The 21,579-nt window shown below is 46.8% G+C and overlaps 1 protein-coding gene across 1 annotated transcript in view; it reads left to right on the top strand.

Annotated features, from left to right (window-relative positions):
- Window positions 1-21,579, top strand: part of LOC140399701 (potassium channel, subfamily K, member 16-like) — a 31,611-nt gene that overhangs the window by 6,165 nt on the left and 3,867 nt on the right. Inside the window, exons 3-5 of the mRNA XM_072489235.1 lie at window positions 1,665-1,785; window positions 7,905-8,071; window positions 17,630-17,798. Of these exons, the coding sequence (XP_072345336.1) occupies window positions 1,665-1,785; window positions 7,905-8,071; window positions 17,630-17,798 (457 nt within the window). The remainder of the gene's footprint in view (window positions 1-1,664; window positions 1,786-7,904; window positions 8,072-17,629; window positions 17,799-21,579) is intronic.

Raw genomic sequence — 21,579 nt, forward strand, 5'->3', positions numbered from 1 at the left:
TGGGTACAAAAAGGAAGAATTCAGAATGTCCCATTTACCTAGCAAGCACTTCTTTTGGGACTTGTGGGAGCAAACCTGAGCACCCGGAGGAAACCCATGCAGACGTGGGGAGAGCGTGCAGAATCTGCACAGGCAGTGACCCAAGCGGGAATCGAACCCGGAACCCAGTCACCTTGAAGCAACAGTGCTAACCACTGTGCTACCGTGCCCAAATGTGTCTGCATTGACCTTTTTTAAGAGGTGTGTCTGTGGCTCATTGAAACAGACTGGCGTGGTCTATTGTACACCACAAAAACAACTTCTTCTTAAATTTGAAAATGTTCGAGGTCCCAGGTTCGATCACGGCTCTGGGTCACTGTCCGTGTGGAGATTGCACATTCTCCCCGTGTTTGCGTGGGTTTCGCCCCCACAACCCAAAAGATGTGCAGGGTAGGTGAATTGGCCACGCTAAATTGCCCCTTAATTGGAAAAATAAATTGGGTACTCTTAAATTGGGTAAATTTTTTTTTTAAATTGAAAATGTTCTTGGACCAAAGCTCATCTGCATTCCTAGTTTGCCGTCTTGCAGAAATACTGAGACACTTAAAGGATTTTGTTAACTTCTGAATATAACCCCTGGTAACAATTCAAGTCCTGTAGCTACATTTTTAATGTCAGGATTCAAACACTGTAGCCATATTTTATAAATGCCAATTACTGCATCTTAATCTCTGCATCAACTTAATAATTTATTTGCAAATTTACTCCATTTGTTCCCTGTCCATTTGCCAACTTTCTATTCATGTTGCTACACTTACTCTTGAATCATTTGACTGCAATTTTTCCTATCAAGCCACTGGTGAGACTATTATTGAATAGAAACATAGAAAATAGGAGCCGGAGGAGGCCATTCAGCCCTTCAAGCCCACTCTGCCATACATTATGATCATGGCTGATCATCCAATTCAATAGCCTAATCCCACTTCCCCCCCCCCCCCCCCCGTATCCTTTGATCCACTTCGCCCCAAGTGCTATATCTAACTGCTTCGTGAAAACATGCATTGTTTTGGCCTCAACTACTTCCTGTGGTAAGGAATTCCCCAGGCTCACCACTCTCTGGGTGAAGAAATCTCTCTTCATCTCTATCCTAAATGGTCTACCCCACATCCTCAGACCGTGACCCCTGGTTCTGTTCACACCCACTATCTGGAACATCCTTCCAGCATCTACACTGTCTCGTCCTATTAGAATTTTATACGTTTCTATGAGATCCTCCCCTCATTCTTCTGAACTCCTGCGAAAACAATCCTAACCGATTCAATCTCTCCTCCTATGTCAGTCCCACCATCCCAGAAATGAGTCTGGTAAACTTTCGCTCTTGAGCAAGAGCATCCTTCCTCAGATAAGGAGACCAAAACTGCACATAATGAGCTATGAAAATCCATATACATGATATCTATGGCAATTACTTCAGCCATCAATCACTCCTTCAAAGCAAAAATGCTAAACTTATGTTGGAAAATAATAAGGCAGGAGTATTCAGGCCAATGTGCAGTTTTCAGATATAAATCACATTCAGTAAAACAATTACTTTATCCTTGTTTCAAAGATTAGTACTGATGTTTGAAGAAAAAGTTTTTTGCATTGGGATTTAATAATATCCATTATGTTTTCTACCTCTACAGGCAATAACTGAAGCTATAAAACACGGAGTGAATCCTATTGGAAATGATTCCAACTCTTCCCACAGTAACTGGGATTTTAGCAGCTCTTTCTTTTTTGCAGTTACAGTGGTGTCAACAATAGGTGAGATTTGGACTTATTGAATTAATCTTTGAAGAGGCATACCCAACACAGTGCAAATTAAGCAAGTTTCTATGATTTCAAACATTTCTCCAATTTTGCTTTGTTTCTCTTACGTTCAATTCCCTTTTCCCTCTGTTTCACTGCAGGTACTGACTTACATTGGGCTATCACATGTTTCACAGAAGCCAAGAGCTCCCTCAGTGCCATATCCAATTAATCATTCTCCATGTGCAAGCACAGACAGTGAGTGCTGGCAGGCAATTTGACCATGGGCAAAGTAGCCTAACAGTCAAGCCTGATGCATTCCTCACTTTTGTAATTCACTTACGGGATGCAAGTGTCGTTGGCTAGGCCAGCGTTTATTGCCCATCCCTAATTTCCCTGGGGCAGATGGTGGTGAGCTGCCTTCTTGAACCACTGCAGTCTTTGTGGTAGGTACACCCACTAGTGCTGTTAGGGAGGGATTCCAGGATTTTGACCCAGCGACAGTGAAGGAATAGCCATATGTTTCCAAGTCAGGATGATGAGTAGATTGAAGGGGAACATTTAGGTGGTGGTGTTCCCATGTGTCTGCTGCCCTTGTTTTTCTAAATTGTAGCGGTCACAGGTTTAGGTGGTGCTGCCTAAGAAGCCTTGGTGAGCTGCTGCGGTGCATCGTGTAGATAGTACAAACTTGCCACTATTTGTCGGTGGTGGAGGGAGTGAATGTTTGTGCAAGGGGTGCCAATCAAGCAGGCTGCTTTGTCCTGGCTGGTGTCAAGCTTCTTGAGTGTTTTTGGAACTACCCTCAGTGGAATACTCAGTGGAGAGTATTCCATTACACTCCTGCTTGTACCTTACAGATGGTGGATAGGATTTGGAGAGTCAGGAGATGAGTTACTCTCTGCAGAATTCCCAGCCTTTGACCTGCTCTTGCAGCCACAGTATTTATATCACAGAATCATTGAATCCCTACAGTGCAGAAGGAGGCCATTAAGCCCATCGAGTCTGCACCAACCTTTTGAACGACCACACTACCTAGGCCCAATCCCCCATCCTATTCCTGCAACCCCACACTAAGGACCAAGTTAGCATGGCCAACCCACCGAACCTGCACATCCTTTGGACTGAGCGAGGAAACCGGAGCACCCGTAGGAAACCCACGCAGACATGGGGATAATGTGCAAACTTCACACAGACAGTCGCCTGAGGTCGGAATTGAACCCAGGTTGGGCAGCACGGTGGTGCAGTGGTTAGCACTGCTGCCTCACGGCACCAAGGTCCCTGGATCGAATCCTGGCCCTGGGTCACTGTCCATGTGGAGTTTGCACACTCTCCGCATGTCTGCGTGGGTTTCACCCCCACAATTCAAAAGATGTGCAGGTGAGGTGGATTGGCCATGCTAAATTGCCCCTTAATTGGAAAAAATTAATTGGGTACTCTAAATTTAAAGAAAAAAAAAGGAATTGAACCCAGGTACTGGTGCTGTGAGGCAGCAGTGCTTAACCACTGTGACACTGTGCCGGCTAGTCCAGTTCAATTTCTGGTAAATGGTAACCCCAGGATGTTGATAGTGGGGGATTCAGTAATAGTTATGCCATTGAATGTCAAGGGATGATGGTTAGATATTTTCTTGTTGGATATGGTCATTTCCTGGCACTTGTGTGGCACAAATATTACTTGCCATTTGTCATATTGTGCAGGTCATGCTGCATTTGTACATGGACCTGATACTTGTAGTACCCGCATGCCTAATTTCCAGCCATGATAAATGGGCAGAGAGTCAGAAGGTAATATTGGCCATTCTCTTTCCTTCTCCCCTGGCACCACCACTGTGTATTGCCTGCATTACTTTAAATGGGCACATGTTAAAGTTAATGGGGCATCATGATCTCTCTGCCCATTTTCAGGGATTATCCTCATTTTCTCCCACCTTCTTTAATTCTATCTGGAAGGAACAGTCTAAGCATTGATATGCTCAAGTATTTTTTTCTGATTTCAAGGCTACTTCATAAACCTGTTGCCTTTGGGCATATGTGCAGCAGTAAGAATTCCTGTTGGAATCAAACATAACTGGGACAATGAATAGAGGTCACGCAGAGCATGCCAAACTGTTGGAAGAGGGAGGAGGAAAAGGGCCCTTAGCAGGAGGCAAGACAACCAATGTTTCTCTTCTCCTTCACTAAAGAGGTTGCCACTGAAACCTGAAGATGGTGGTGTTTTGCTGCATGCTGCCTCAAACTATGATCATCCATGATGGAACAATCCTTGTCATCACCTATCAGATGAAAGGCTAAGGAAATGCAGAAGCATGAGGAGGGGGTGGTTTTGGAACGGGGGAGAATAAGGAGGTTGGATAGGAGGAAGATGGGTGCAATTGACAAATCTGCTTTTTTCCCCAAAGCTGTAAGTGAAGAACTAACCCAAGGGCAGTACCAGTGACCTCAACCCAATTCCATATTCACCAAAACAGGTCATGGATCTGAAACATTAACTATGCTCCTCTCTCCACAAATGCTGTCAGACCTGCTATGTATTTCCAACATTTTTGGCTTTTCAAGCATTGACCTATCATGTGGCCGGTAGCTCTATATACCTCAACAGCCTTACCGAGAAAGGTGAATGTTGCTGAGGCAGGCAAGAGACTGAGGGGGCACCTCAAAATGGAGGCGACCTCTAAACCATCCATATAAATAATTATTTCAGAGGGTGGAGGGCTTTAAAACCCTCTTGAGTGGGGGGGAAAGTTTTTTTTTCTATTTGTTTTTGGGGTGTGAGTATTTCTGATATTGGAATTTAGAAGAATGAGGGAGGAGCCTTATAGAAACACATAAAAGTATGAAGGGAATAGATGAGATAGAAACAGGGAGGTTGTTTCCACTGGAGGGTGAAACTAGAACTGGGGGACATAGACTCAAAATAAGGGGGAGCAGATTTAGGACCGAGTTGAGGAGGAACGTCTTCACCTAAAGGGTTGTGAACCTGTGGAATTTCCTGCCCAGTGGAATAGTTGAGGCTACCTCATTGAATGTTTTTAAGGCAAAGATAGATAGATTTTTGAACAGTAAAGGAATTGAGGGTATGGTGAGCAGGTGGGTAAGTGGAGCTGAAGCCACAAAAAGATCAACCATGATCTTATTGAATGGTGGAGCAGGCTCGAGGGACCTGATGGCTTACTCCTGCTCCTAGTTCTTATGTGCTTATGTCAAGATCAGTATTTCTTGCCTGTCCCTAATTGCACTTGAGAAGGTGGTGGTGAGCTGCTGGAACTCACCTACTGTCGGTGAACCTACAGTTCTGTTGGAAAGGGAGTTCCAGGATTTTGGCACAGCAACAATGAAAGAATGACAATATAGTTACAAGTCAGGATGGAGTAAACCTTGGAGGAGAATTTGCTACCCAGCTCTACCTCGGGGATATCACCTGATTTTTGCTCCTACCTCAGCTCATTTGCTGTTGAAACCCATATCCAAGCCCATGTTGCCTAATATTTGAGTATTCCGTGCCAGTTCCATAAACCAACGTCATCTAAAATTCAGCTGGCTGTGTCCTTATTCACACTAAGTCTCGTTCGTCCATCACTTCTCTGTTTCTTTAACTATCTTTGCTCCTAATTAATCAATACCTTGATTTTAAAATTCTCATCTGTATTTTCAGATTCCTTCTATAGCTTTGTGCTTCCCTTCTATAATTACTGCCCCTCAAGACTCCCAACATATTTGTACTCCCCTAATTCCGGCTCCATGGGCATCCCTAATTTTAATCATTCCCCCTAGGCAGCCATGCCTTCCGCTGTCAAGATGCTACGTTTTGGAATACATACCCAGCCTCTCTCCACCCCCTTACCTCACTCCTGCTGTTTAAGACACTCCTTAAAACCTACACCTTGACCAGGCTTTGGTCACCTACCCATATATCTCCTTATGTGCCTCAGTGTCACACTTTGTTTTATAATGCTCCTGTAAAGATCTTGGGCTTTATTGAAGATGCTCTAGAAGTTGCTGTGTTTTATCTTCTCTAACCTAATGCTCCTGCAGAGTGCTCACTGGACTGAGCAGCATGATTCTGTGGAAGGCTGCTGACCTTCGATGGAAGAGACCGCGGATGGCCTTGGAGGATGACTCCATGCACCACTGAAACTCGAAGGATCATCTTCTCCACATGGGGAGCAGCAGGCTGAGCTGGCTGGCTGTTGGGCAATAGCAAGGGCACTGTTAGAGTAGCAGGGTGGGAACACAAATGATGCCTTCCTGAGAAATAACAGCAGGTATGTGTAAAACCTTTGCCACTCCCCCAGGGGCAGCGCCTCAGCAATACTGGGTAATCTGTTGGAGGTCAGATTGCTCTATTGCTGCGACATCATGGAAGCACCTTCGAGCACTGGTATTCAGAGGCATAAAGGCAGCAGTCTCAACTCCACTACAGTACTGAGATACAGGAAAGCTGAGCCATTGGCACTGCATTATTGTTGGGTCCAAAGGTGTGCTGATGGAGTTGGCCATTTCTTCCATGCTGACTAACGGAGGATAGATTCCAACCTGTGCCAAGTAGGTGTTGAACTCCTCCTTGCTACTTGACATTGAATGCAGGCCTTGCACCAAGCATGTCAGTATGTACACCCGTTAATCTGTCTTCTGGTAGATTACTGACTTCATCTGAGTCATTGACAGTAGAACCTATGTGTGCCTTCATCTTCTGGCAAGCTGACACATGTGCTATCCCTGCCTGTGTCCCAGCTGCTTTTGCCCAACTTCTCACTTGTAGATAGCACCTCTACCCCGACCTCCAAATGATGTACAGTGTTAGTATCTTAGCTGGTGGCTAAAAGTGTGGAATCAAATGAGTCCTATTCAGGATTGTCTCCCTGATCTTCCTTTGTTGCCTGGACAGGTTTCGGTTAGTGGGAACTTGAAAGGAAAAAGGGACAAGGATGAGACTGCAAGGGGGGAGAGGAGAAAGTAGATAGAGTTATGCCGTCTGCAGCTTGTAGAGAGATTGTGGCACGACGGAAACGTGAACTGTACGAACAAAGATTAGGCATGTGGAAACTGCTATCTTTAACCGATTAAGTCCCATTGTTAGCCATGGCCTCTGCAATAGCCCTACCCATAATGACCTGCATCATCTCCTTCATGGGATAAAGGAATGCAGGTGTGCTTCTCCTCTTCAGCTAATCCCTGCAACTTCCAGTTGCATGCTAACTCCTTCAAGAGGGAGGGAAGTGTGTCCTTGAGTGTTGCGCAATACGTTTGGGTGTTGTAGTTGTCGTGGCTGAAACTCATTAATGCAAGAACACAAGAGGCTATTTTAAACTATTCATCAAATTCTCCAAACATTCTTGATGCACAACAATCCAGAAGGATTGGTGGTAATTCATTTCTAGTTTGTTTAAGCACTGAATATATTAAATGCCAGAAACTCTTCCAAAGGGTGCAGTTATGTTTTTGCACCTCATCTATTGAACCAGATGTACTGTTTGATGATCCATTTCATCCATGCCACAAGTGTTGTCACGTGGTATTTATAATATCTTTTGTATGTACAGATCTGCATAATGCATTCCTTGTACAATCGCAGAACACTTTTTTCCATTAGGGAACTTGTATGTTCAAACCTTTAATAAGGACATGGGAAGCCCACATCAAGTAAAATAAAGTGTAGTTTTATTTACAATACAATACATATACTGCCTGGTAGATCCCTACTGGGTTTCTGTTCTGGTCAGTGTCTTACTTTTTATACAGAGGTTAATGGAGATCCACCGCCCACAGCAGGGAAGCTCGTACTCCGCACAGGGAAGATAATCATTCCCACCTTGTAGGCCCCATGCAGGCTATTACAAAACCCATCCCAAAAGGTAAAGTATTTGTAAATCTAAAGTCAACAAGGAAGGCTGTACTTAAAAGTGACCGACTGGATTTACAATCGTTCAACCGAAAAAGGTTTCACTGTTTAGCTGATGTATGTTGGCATGTACAAGGGTGTTAAAATGTTTGCTTAAGAATGTTTTTTTAATGAAAGTATTTCCTGTTCCTTCCACCTAACAGTCAAAACCTACTGAAAGAAAGTGCAGCTTTGCAGACAACAATTGGTATGTGGGGTTTTGTTTTTAAACCTTCCTATTTTCTCTCATCCCAAAGGCTATGGAAACATCTCCCCGACAACAGCTGGAGGTCAGATCTTCTGTGTCTTCTATGCACTCTTTGGAATCCCCGTGCACGTGATTATTCTTAGCCATGTTGGCAAAAATCTAACTTCCCACTCAGAAAAAGTGGGCGTTTATCTGTCCAAGAAAGGAGTGAAAGAGGTACAGATGCAAAAAAAAATCTACACTGTACCTTTAAAAGATTGGATTGGATTTGTTTATTGTCACGTGTACCGAGGTACAGTGAAAAGTATTTTTCTGCGAGCAGCTCAACAGATCATTAAGTACATGAGAAGAAAAGGGAATAAAAGAAAATACATAATAGGGCAACACAACATATACAATGTAACTACATAAGCACTGGCATCGGATGAAGCATACAGGGGTGTAGTGTTAATGAAGTCAGTCCATAAGAGGGTCATTTAGGAGTCTGGTGACAGTGGGGAAGAAGCTGTTTTTGAGTCTGTTCGTGCGCGTGTTTTCAGACTTCTGTATCTCCTGCCCGATGGAAGAAGTTGGAAGAGTGAGTAAGCCAGGTGGGAGGGATCTTTGATTATACTGCCCGCTTTCCCCAGGCAGCGGGAAGTGTAGATGGAGTCAATGGATGGGAGGCAGGTTCGTGTGATGGACTGGGCGGTGTTCACGACTCTCTGAAGTTTCTTGCGGTCCTGGGCCGAGCAGTTGCCATACCAGGCTGTGATGCAGCCTGTTAGGATGCTTTCTATGGTGCATCTGTAAAAGTTGGTAAGCGTCAATGTGGACATGCTGAATTTCCTTAGTTTCCTGAGGAAGTATAGGCGCTGTTGTGCTTTCTTGGTGGTAGCGTCGACGTGGGTGGACCAGGACAGATTTTTGGAGATGTGCACCCCTAGGAATTTGAAACTGCTAACCATCTCCACCTCAGCCCTGTTGATGCTGACAGGGCTGTGTACAGTACTTTGCTTCCTGAAGTCAATTACCAGCTCTTTAGTTTTGCTGGCATTGAGGGAGAGATTGTTGTCGCTACACCACTCCACTAGGTTCTCTATCTCCCTCCTGTATTCGGACTCATCGTTGTTCGAGATCCGGCCCACTATGGTCGTATCGTCAGCAAACTTGTAGATGGAATTGGAACCAAGTTTTGCCATGCAGTCGTGTGTGTACAGGGAGTAGAGTAGGGGGCTAAGTACGCAGCCTTGCGGGGCGCCGGTGTTGAGGACTATTGTGGAGGAGGTGTTGTTGTTCATTCTTACTGATTGTGGTCTGTTGGTCAGAAAATCGAGGATCCAGTTGCAGAGTGGGGAGCCAAGTCCTAGGTTCTGGAGCTTTGATATGAGCTTGGCTGGGATTATGGTGTTGAAGGCGGAGCTGTAGTCAATAAATAGGAGTCTAATGTAGGAGTCCTTGTTTTTGAGGTGCTCTCGGGATGAGTGTAGGGCCAGGGAAATGGTGTCTGATGTGGACCGGTTGCAGCGGTATGCGAATTGCAGTGGATCAAGGCGTTCTGGGAGTATGGAGGCGATGCGCTTCATGATCAACCTCTCGAAGCACTTCATTACGACTGAAGTCAGGGCCACTGGTCAGTAGTCATTGAGGCACGTTGCCTGTCACTTGTATAAGAATTAAAAGCTATAAACATAATGAGATATAATCTGATGCATGCTCATTTCAATTGGCTCCTTTTTGGAAAGTTTTAATTTTAACCCATCAAATAATAAATTACATTGCTTGAAAAAGGGAAGCGATTGAGGCCTCCACCCTTGAAATACTGAATGGCCTACAAGGTGTTCTCCATTTGTGAAGGAAATCACTCGTCTTGCCATGGAAGTGCTGCAGTGAGGTTTTGTGGAAATGCCGGAATTGAACTAGGTTCCCACAATCAGATATCTCATGTTATTGCAGCTTGAATTTTCACTTATGACCCTTAAAGTGGGCTTCTTGGTGACCTTTAAACTCTGCTACTTAAAAGTGAATACTCTGCGAGTATATTGTTGCCTTAAAACATACATTATAATTTGCCACTGTAGTTTTTGTGGTGGTTTCAAAACCGGACCTAGGTTGGCTCATTAATTGATGTCAATTGATGTTGATAATGATGTAACCTGTGCTGGCACAGACTACTGGTTGCAATTAGACAATATGTTTTACTTATGTTGCACCTATCCTAGAGTTGCAGCAGGGGGCAGCACAGTGATTAGCACTGCTTCCTCACATCGCCAGGAACCCAGATTCAATTCCTTCCTTGGGTGACTGTACGTGTGGAGTTTGTACATTCTCCCCAAGTCTGTGTGGGTTTCTACTGGGTGCTCAGTTTCCTCCCACAGTCAAAAGATGTGCTGGTTAGGTGCATTGGCCATGCTAAATTTCCTCATCGTGTCCAAGGGTTACAGGGATAGGGCGGGGGAGTGGGCCTAGATAAGGTGCTCTGTCAGAGGGTCTGCACAAACTTGAAGGGCCGAATGGTCTCCTTCTACACTAGAGATTCTATGATTTGAACATATAATGGAGGCAGCTAAATTGACAATGTGAACAGGTTTGCTTCAGGTGGCAGTATAGCTCTGGGGCTAGACTGCAAGCAGTTTCTTAACCATTAGATTCAGAGAAAGTAAAGAAGAAAAATCACAATTCATATTAGCTATACAGTAGTAATATACACAACAACTTTATAAATTGAAGATCCCACTCTAAGATAATGGTCCATAACTTTCCGGTTCCCAAGCGTTGCATTTAAGGGGTACCCCTATGAGGCTGTGGGGAATCCCTCTCCGAGGTTCCCACATGAGGGTTTACCCAGCAATTGCCCAGAAGAGTTAACTTCCTCTGAACAATTGTGCTGGAGATTTTAGGCAGATGACCAAAAGTCTGGCCAAAGAGGTTTGAAGGAATGTCTTAAGGAGGAAAGTGAGGGACTAAGACGGAGAGGTTTGACGGGGGGGGGGGGGGGGGGTTCTGGACCTTTCAGACCAACGCAGCTCAACATATGAATATCTTTTTTTTAGAAATATTTTTATTCAAACATCTTACGACTACATCACAAATTCCCCCAATATACAAACCCCCATTAAGCAATAATAAACACAGTAGAAAACACAAAGTACACCCCTCCCCCCACCCCCTCTGGGTTGCTGCTGCTGCTGACCACCTAACGCCCCGTTAGAACGTTTCCCTTGCACAGACCCTCTCAAGGAAAATTTAACCCTCTCCAATTTAATGAACCCCGCCATATCGCTGATCCAGGCTTCCACTCTCGGGGGGCCTCGCATCCTTCCACTGTAGCAGAATCCTCCGCCGGGCTACCAGGGACGCAAGGGCCAGAATACCGGCCTCTTTCGCCTCCTACACTCCCGGCTCGTCCGATACCCCAAATAGTGCTAACCCCCAGCTCAGCTTAACCCGGGTGTTCACCACCTTGGACACCGTCCTCGCAATACCCCTCCAGAACCCATCCAGCACCGGGCACGCCCAGAACATATGGGTATGATTTGCTGGGCTCCCCGAGCACCTCCCACACCTGTCTTCCACCCCCAAAGAACCTGCTCAGCCTTGCCCCTGTCATATGCGCTCTGTGAAGAACCTTAAATTGAGAACCTTCAATTGTATCAGGCTAAGCCTGGCGCAAGAGGAGGAAGAATTAACCCGACCCAGGGCGTCCGCCCACGTACCCTCGTCTATCTCCTCCCCAAGCTCCTCCTCCCATTTACCCTTTAGAGGCCTCCTCCTCCTCCTGCATCTCCTGGTAGATCGCCGAGACCCTGCCCTCTCCAACCCACACCCCCGAGAGCACCCTATCCTGGATCTTTTGTGCTGGAAGCAGCGGGAACTCCCTCACCTGCCGTCTGACATAGGCCCTTACCTGCATGTACCTGAAGGCATTTCTGGGGGGAAGCCCAAATTTTTCCTCCAGCACCCCAAGGCTCGCAAACGTCCCATCTAAAAACAGGTCCCCCATCCTTCTAATTCCTGCCCTGTGCCAGCTCTGGAACCCTCCATCCATTCTCCCCGGGACGAACCGATGGTTCTCCCGGAACGGGGACCAAACCGAAGCCTCCACCTCACCCCTATGGCGCCTCCACTGTCCCCAAATTTTCAAAGTCGCCGCCACCACCGGACCCGTGGTGTACCTAGTCGGCGGGAGCGGCAGCGGTGCTGTCACCAGCGCTCCCAGACTTGTGCCCACACAGGATGCCATCTCCAGCCTCTTTCACGCCGCCCCCTCCCCCTCCATTACCCACTTGCGTATCATCGCCACATTGGCAGCCCAGTAATACCCACACAGATTAGGTAACGCTAACTAACCCTCCTCTGTCCCTACTCCGCTCCAGAAACACCTTTCTCACCCTCGGGGTCTTTTTCGCCCACACGAATCCCATGATGCTCCTACTGACCCGCTTATAAAAGGCCTTTGGGATCAGGATGGGGAGGCACTGGAATATAAAAAGGAACCTTGGGAGCACCGTCATCTTCACCGACTGCACCCTACCCACCAAGGAGAGTGGCAGCATATCCCACCTTTTAAACTCCTCCTCCATCTGCTCCACCAGCCTCGTCAAGTTGAGCTTGTGAAGGGCCCCCCAGCTCCTGGCCACCTGGATCCCCAGGTACCGAAAATTCCTTTCCTCCCTCTTCAGTGCAAGCTCGTCTATCCCCCTTCCCTGTCCCCTGGGTGTACCACAAAGAGCTCACTCTTCCCCACGTTAAGCTTATACCTGGAAAAGTCCCCAAACTCCCTGAGGATCCGCATCACTTCTGGCATTCCCCCCCCCCCCCCACTGGGTCCACCACATACAGTAACAGGTCATCAGCATACAACGAAACCCGGTGCCCCCCCCCCTCCCCCCCGGACCAGCCCCCTCCAGTTCCTGGACTCCCTTAGAGCCATAGCCAAAGGCTCAATTGCCAATGCAAATAGCAAGGGGGATAGGGGGCACCCCTGTCTCATCCCCCGGTACAGCCGAAAGTATTCTGACCTCCTCCGATTCGTGGCCACACTCTCCACCGGAGCTTTGGAAAGTAGCCTAGCCCAACTAATGAACCCCTCCCTGAACCCGAACCTCCTCAACACTTCCCAGAGGTACCCCCTCTCCACCCTATCGAAGGCCTTCTCTGCGTCCATCGCCGCCACTATCTCTGCCTCCCCCTCCACTGCAAGCATTCAAGCATCATGATTACGTTAAGGAGCCTCTGTACATTGGCATTCAGCTGCCTTCCCTTAACAAAACCAGTCTGGTTCTCGTGAATCACCCCCGGGACGTATTCCTCAATTCTGGTAGCCAACACCTTCGCTAACAGCTTCGCTGAGGAGAGACATTGGCCTATACGACCCACACTGTAATGGGTCCATGTCCCGCTTCAAGATCAGCGAGATCAGCACCCTGGATATTGTCGGGGGTAGGGCCCCCCCCCCCCCCCCCCCCCCCCCCCCCCCCCTCACTAATAGAGGTCCCAGCAGGTCTATGTACTTCCGGCAAAATTCCACCCGGAACCCATCTGGCCCCGGTGCCTTCCCCGCCTGCATACTCCCCAGCCCCTTAGTCAGCTCCTCCAGCCCTACCGGTGCCCCAAGTCCAGCCACCTGCTCCTCCTCCACCACCCTCGGGAACCTCAGTCGATCCAAAAATCGGTGCATCCCCCCCTTCCTCCGTCGGGGGCTCAGACCTATAGAGCCCCTCATAAAAGTCTCTAAATACCCCATTTATTCCCACCGCACTGTGTTCCCCCCCTTTATCCCTAACTCCCCCAATCTCCCTCGCTGCCTCCCGCTTCCGAAGCTGGTGTGCAAACATCTGGCTAGCCTTCTCCCCGTACTCATACACCGCCCCTTGCGCTTTCCTCCACTGCACCTCTGCCTTCTTGGTGGTCAACAGGTCGAACTCGGCCTGGAGGCTTCGTCGCTCCTTGAGTAGTCCTCCTCGGGGACCTCTGCATACCTCCTATCCACCCTTAAAATCTCCCCCACCAATCTCTCCCTCTCTCGCCTCTCCTTCTTCTCCTTGTGGGCCCTAGTGGAGATTAGCTCTCCCCAAATCACCGCCTTCAGCGCTTCCCAGACCACCCCTACCTGCACCTCCCCTTTATCGTTAGCCTCTAGATAGCTTTCAATGCACCCCCGGATCCGCCCGCTCACCTCCTCATCCGCCAGCAAGCCCACATCCAGGCGCCACAGCGGGCGCTGGTCCCTCTTCTCCCCTAGCTCGAGCTCCACCCAGTGCGGGGCATGGTCTGAGATGGCTATGGCCGAATACTCCGTGCCCTCCACCCACGGAATTAGTGCCCTGCTCATAACGAAGAAGTCTATCCGGGAGTAGGCTTTATGTATGTGGGAAAATAAAGAAAATTCCTTGGCCCCCGGCCTGACAAACCTCCATGGGTCCATTCCTCCCATCTGGTCCATAAACCCCCTCAGCACCTTGGCCGCCGCCGGCCTCTTACCCGTCCTGGACCTGGAGTGGTCCAATGCTGGATCTAATACCGTGTTGAAGTCTCTCCCCCCCCCCCCCCCCCCACCCCCCCCGCATTATCAAGCTCCCTGCCTCCAGGTCCGGAATCCGGCCCAACTTGTGCCGCATGAATCCGGCATCGTCCCAATTCGGGGCATATACATTCACTAATACCACCCGCACCCCCTGCAGCTTACCACTCACCATTACATACCTACCTCCATTGTCTGCCACGATGTTCAGTGCCTCAAACAACACCCGCTTCCCCACCAAAATCGCCACCCCTCGATTCTTTGCGTCCAACACTGAGTGGAAAACCTGCCCTACCCACCCCTTTCTCAGCCTAACCTGATCTGCCACCCGCAAATGCGTCTCCTGGAGCATAACCACATCTGCCTTCAGTCCCTTCAGGTGCGCGAACACACCGGCCCTCTTGACGGGCCCGTACAGACCTCTCACATTCCAAGTTATCAGCCGGATCAGGGGGCTTCCCGCAGCCCCCCCCCCCACCTTCCCCCCTGCCGATTAGCCATCCCCTTTTCTAGGCCAGCCACGTGCCCGCACCCCCCGCACTCTCCATTCCCCCCAGCGTCAGAACCCCCCCCCCCCCCCCCCGACTCTCTCTCTGAGCTCCAGCTCACCTTTGGCCAATGCAGCAGCAACCCAGTTCCTCGCCCCCCCAGCCAAGTACCCCCCCTAGCTGCGTTGCTCCCCCCATAGCACTCCCGTAAGTCAGCTGCCTCCTGCTGACCCCGGCCACTCCCGCCACTCCATCGACCCCCCAGTGTGGTAGTCTCTCCCCCCCCCCCCCCCCCCCCCACCTCCTGTCCATCAGCGGGCGCTCCTCCCCAACACCGCCCCCCCCGGCCCTGCCCCCTTCCTTCCCTAGCGCGGGAAAAAGCCCGCGCTTTCCATCAGACCGGCCCCGCCCTCTCTGGCGCAGCTCCCTTTTGCGGCCTAATCCCAGCTCCCCCAGCTCGGGCCTCCCCATCTCCCCTCCCCCCAACGGGGCCCCGTCCTTCCAACCACCGACGCCCACACTCTCTCAAAACCCCCACTTCGAACCATTTCACCCTACCCCACCCAGCACCCAAGGAAACAATACAGAACAGAATAGAACATCCCCCAAAGCACAGTAACCACAGTAGCCCACCCGCGACCTCCCCTCACAACCGACCCTCAGTCCGTGTCCAACTTTTCGACCTGAATAAAGGTCCACGCCTCCTCCGGCGTCTCAAAGTAATGGTGCCGGTCCTTAAACGTGACCCACAGTTGCGCCGGCTGCTGCATCCCGAATTTCACCCCGCCTTAGCCCGATTGTACCCGGCCCTCTTCTTGGCCACCTCCGCGCTCCAGTCCTGATATATACGGACCACTGCATTCTCCCACCTGCTGCTCCGCTCCTTTTTTGCCCATCTTAGGACACACTCCCTGTCCACCAAGCGGTGGAACCACACCAATACCGCCCGCGGCGGCTCGTTAGACTTGGGTCTCCTCACCAGGACTCGGTGGGCCCCATCCAGCTCCAGGGGCCTCGGGAAGGCACCCGCGCCCATCAACATGTTCAGCATCGTGACCACATATGCTCCAGCATCCAACCCCTCCACTCCCTCCGGGAGACCCAGAATCCGCAGATTCTTCCTCCTCGACCGATTCTCCATGTCCTCGAACTTCTCCTGCCATTTCTTATGCAGCACCTCGTGCGCCTTCACCTTCACCGCCAGGCCCAATATCTCGTCCTCATTCTCCGAGGCCTTCTGCCGCACCTCCCGGATCGCCGCCCCTGGGCCTTCTGGGTCTCGTAGCTTGTCGATCGAAGCCTTCATCGGCTCCAGCAGCTCTGCTTTCAATTCCGTGAAGCAGCACCTGCTGCTCTTGCGCCCACGCTGCCTGGTCTCCACCTGCCACCATCTTGGCTTTCCTCCCTCGCACTTTTCGCTGCACCAGAATTACTTTTTTCACCGCTCCACTTCTGGTCCAATCCATACAGTGCCAGGGAAATCGTACTGTCACCTTCCCACACTGGGAACCGTCGAACAAATGCCGCTGGAGCCCCTCAAAAGAGCCCACAAGTCAGTTTCTGGCGGGAGCTGCCGAACGTGCAACTTAGCTCAGCATAGCCACAACCGGAAGTCAACATTTGAATATTAATGATTGAGCAATTAAAATGGGGAATACTCAAGAGGCTGAATTATACAGGAGTTGAGATATCTCAGGGGATTGTGGGGATAGAGAAGATTACAGAGGAGTATGGCCACAGAAGAATCTGTAAACACGGATGGGTGTTTTAAAATTGAGATATTGTGTAACCGGGAAGTAGGTGATCGATGACTGGCATTTGGTTCAAGTGAGGACGCAGCAGAGATTTGAATGACCTCAAGGTTATGGACATTAGAACTTGGGAAGCCTGCCAAAGTACAGCTGTGCAGTCAAGTCCAGGGGCAGCACAGGCATGGATGAGGGTTTCAGCAGCAGATGCATTGAGGCAGGGCAAAGGTGATGGTGTTATGATGGAGGTGGAAAAGCAGCTTTAGTGATGTAACCCAAATGAATTGGAACTTCACCTTGGGATCAAATACAAGACGAAGGTTGTAAACACTCTGGTTTCACCTCAGACCATTGCCAGGGAGAGAGATGAAGTTAGCGGGTAGGGAATGAAGCTTGATCTTCATATTTTGTGGAGGAAATTTCTATTCATCCAATACTGGATGTTGTAAAAGAGGTCTGACAATTTTGGGACAATGTAGCAGTCAAGAGAACTGGTGGTGTGCTCTAACTGGGTGTAATTAGCATACATCTGGAAACTAATGTATTTTTGGACAGTGTCACTGAGGATCAGCATGTAAATGAGAAATAGATACTGATGGGGATACCAAACTTAATTGAGTGGGCATTGGGAAGAGAAGCCTGTGCAGGAGATCCTCTGGCTCTGATGAAACAAGTAAAAATGCAACCAGGTGAGTGCGGTCTTATGTGGATTGTATACATGTGAGTACATATATACAAATAAAATTGATTCCATTAAGGATTAAAATACATATTTTGGCATAACCTAGCTCTAGCATATTGTATGGGTAACATAATAATATAATAATGAATAAGCTAAGAAGCTAGACAGAAACACAAAATATAATAGAAAGATCATTTACATTTTAAACAATATGCTGTAACTTTCAATTCAAATTTGTGTTTAACAAAATTAGTTTTAATTTATAATTTTATTGCTTTCTTTAAAATGCATGATTACTCTAATTAATTTTGTAACTTGCCATGTGACTATTAAATGCATCTTTTTCTATTTCAGAAACGAGTGAAGCTTTTAACATTCCTGTTTTTTCTCGTAATTGGTGCTGTAGTATTCTTGGCCTTGCCACCTTTAGTTTTTTGCATTTTTGAGAACTGGTCGTACAGGGAGGGAGTTTATTATGCATTCATCACTCTCAGCACCATTGGTTTTGGTGATTATGTAGTGGGTGAGTTATGACACACTTTTTAATTAATTGAAAAGAATATGAATAAAGGTGATCATATTTTCTTCAAATACAAAATCATTGAAAATCCTGCAAAAATGCCTCGTTGAAATATGAATTTGCATCTCTCCTCCTGGCAACTACATAATGACGGGCCCTGTTTATATAATACTGTGGAGATTAGAAATAGCATACTTACCCAATTAAAAATATTATAAAATTGAAAGACTGATATTGCAGACACTTTATATTTATGTGATACGCATTAATACTGTTGTATCTGTAATATTTTAGGGTGGCATGGTGGCGCAGCCATTAGCACTGCTGCCTCACGGCGGCGAGGAACCGGGTTCGATCACGGCCTTGAGTTACTGTCTGTGTGGAGTTTGCACGTTCTCCCCGTGTCTGCGTGGGTCTCGCCCCCACAACCCAAAGATGTACAGGATAGGGGGATTGGCCATGCTATTGGCTCTTATTTGAAAAAAGTATCTGTCGTATTTTAGCTACATTTCATAGCACAGGAAGTAACAAAACACAAAGACTGAAGAGATTGTTTTACAGTGCATCTTCATTAAATAGACCTCTAATTTAATAATCTTAGTTAATGTTAATAACATATCAATTAAGTTGCCAACATTAAACAGCAGTTTCATAACACTTCATTACGGCATTATGGCCTTATAAGTAGCAGAATCATTGATAATTAACACTGTGCATCTGTATTTGTGACACATTGATGGGAGGCTGCAACCCTGCAATATAAATCGCTTAGCGAATCAGTCTTCACATGCTCCTCAGATGGATGAATATGGCACTATAGAGCTGCAGCCAAACACTGAATTCTGCAATAGATGGTGTCATTATTTGAATGCCGATCACAGTTTTGTGTAACTGAATCATGCTAAGGAATTAGAATCAATTCCAAGAGCACTAAATAGAGACACCCTTCGCCTTACTGAGTGCTGTTTTGTTGGTCCAAATTCATGCATTTGCTAAGTGGAGGTAACACTTCTGATAGCCTTGACATGCTTAAATTTTAAAACATCTTAAACTCTTTAAAAAATTGTCCTGAGCATAAAGGCAGTTCAAGCTAAAAGCTTGCTGCTGTTGGTTTCAGTAGACACAGTTGCAACAACCAGACAGGGAGTCTAAAAGCAAATCGAAAAGTCATCTTTACTGCAGGCCAGTTTAACCTTGGTGGTACGTAAGCTTTTAGAAATGATGGCCGTGGATAAAATTAATTCTCATTTATGTGATATGCATAAGCAATCATGTATATAATGATGTAAACTACCTCCGACCAGCAGGTGGCAGTGGAAATCTACCATGTGACTCTGTTCCTTGGAGTTGGGAGTTAGTTGTGTTAGTGGATTGTCATACTTGGAGTAGCTCTAGGATAATCCGTATTAGTAGTTTGTAATATATTTCTTATAGTTATCTTTACCATTCATTTATTTTATAATAAAATACTTTAACTAGTTAAGAACTAGACGTTCAACTGTGCATCATTCCTCCCCGCCAAGAGCCAGAATGTAACAATTTAGACAATTGCAATTACTTAACGAAAGCTAGCTTGGGAAAATTGTGGTTAGCTAACTTGCTGGAGATTGTTGATGAGAGTAATATATGGTATGGGTTCCAAAAGGCACCATTCAGGCTTGCTGTCAGACAGACATCAGAAAAGGTCACTTGACACCCTTCATTTACACTCAATGTAAAAACAGATTCCCAAAACGTAAGCTTATAAACCCAAACCGTAACGTAGGACCACTGCTTTGCTTGATTTATATTACCAACCTAGAATTGTGTATGTGCATGGTACAATATCAAAAATTACAAGTAACACAAAACTTGGACGTACTGTGAACTATGAGGAGGATAATGATGGTCTTTAAGATGACAAAGGATGGTGGAATGGCTGGATGTGTGACAGGTTAAATTTAATGTAGAGAAGTGTGAACCAGCACATTTTAGTTGGAAGAACGAGGAAAGGCAATATAAAATAAAGGAAACAATTCTAAAGAGAATGCAGGAGCAGAATGATCCTGGTTGAAAGGCCACGTCCTGAGCGTGTGGTAGAGTCATCTTAAATCAGAACTTTCAAAAGGACATTAGATTACTGGATAACCATCTAAAGAGAGGATTTTCAGGACCGCGGGCAAAATGCAAGGGGAGTAGGACTAGCTGAGGCTTGTAAACGATGGGCTGAATGGCCTCCTGTGCTTTAACCACATTATAATTCAATGAATATACAAGATCACATTAAATTCAAGCAAACCACAAAATTAACCATTTAAAGCTTGCATCATCACTTCCATATAATGCGCACACATTCTTTCTTCACACTACATCAATATTAGATTTCACATAGCTGCTGAGAGCTTAGTGTTAATGTAAGCCTACTTGTGACACTAATAAAGATTATTATTAAATTGCAATGCATTTATCTTGTAGTATCTGCAATCAGATTGAACAAATGGTTTTATTGCATGCCACTGCTGTTCGGTTTTTGGCTAGGTTAACAGATTGCAAAATAACAATCTTTATTAGTGTCACAAGTAAGCTAACATTAACACTGCAATGAAGTTACTGTGAAAATCCCCTAGTGGCCACACTCCGGTTGGGTACACTGAGGGAGAATTCGGAATGTTCAATTCACCTAACAGCACATCTTTCAGACTTGTGGGAGGAAACTGGAGCACCCGGAGAAAACCCATGCAGACACGAGGAGAACGTGCAGTCTCCACACAGCAACCCAACTGTATGTTCTATGTTCAACCCGGAAATCGAACCTGGGTCCCTGGGGCTGTGAAGCAACAGTGCTAATCACTGTGCTACGGTGCCACCCCAAATATCGGGGTGGCGTGAGAGTGGGCCTGGTGGGGTGTTCTTTCAGCGGGTCGGTGCAGACTTGGGCCAAATGGCCTCCTTCTGCACTGTAGAAATTCTATGATTCTAAACGTACAATGGGTCTAACCTCAGAATGAAACCACTCTTGTAGAGCTGTTGGACAGCTTGTGAGCATCATTTACAAACATGTAGTTTGATAACACCTACCCACATGGTACTAAAATATTTTTACCCTACAAAAATTGTTGTAGTATCACTTGTGTTTTACATCATAAAATCTTGAAATTCCAGCTAATATTACAAAACTATGGTCCTTACTCTCTGATTGTACAGCTTAATTTAGAAGGCGTACTCTGGAGCAGTGTAAACCTTTCACATATTAGCCTGATACTTGTCATCGTACTACTCAATTGTTCTGAGCAGATGTATAATTTGCGTGTGTAATCCAAATATGGAATTGAGACACTTCTCCTCGCAGCCTGTAATTTGTTTTCTGCCTATCCTTAATGTTGTCACCTTCTATTGTGTTCATAATTAATTTGATCAACATAAATAAACTACTTTTGCCGGGAATCAGTTTGTGTTTCAAGGTGCAGCCTTTTGTATACAAGTGGTGTATTATTTCCCCCTTTAGCTGATTCAAATATACATTGAAAATGTTGGAAATATAAAGGACTGTTGGATTCCCAGCAGACAAAAGACAGACTAATGTTTCCTGTGAATTTGGTTAATTAAAGCTCCAGTTTAGACTAAAGTTTTCACACAAAACATTGACCTGTCCTTTTTCTTTAGAAAGCTAATGGGGTAGGAATTCACTTATGCGGTTGTGCTAAATGGGTGTATCGCATCAGCAACCTGTTATACACCCCATTTTTATTTTAAGTGAATAGAACTGAACATGAGGCAGGGATTGTAATGGTTGGCCAATGCGCTA

Source organism: Scyliorhinus torazame, chromosome 2, assembly GCF_047496885.1.
Source record: "Scyliorhinus torazame isolate Kashiwa2021f chromosome 2, sScyTor2.1, whole genome shotgun sequence".
In the NCBI taxonomy this organism is placed as follows: domain Eukaryota; kingdom Metazoa; phylum Chordata; class Chondrichthyes; order Carcharhiniformes; family Scyliorhinidae; genus Scyliorhinus; species Scyliorhinus torazame.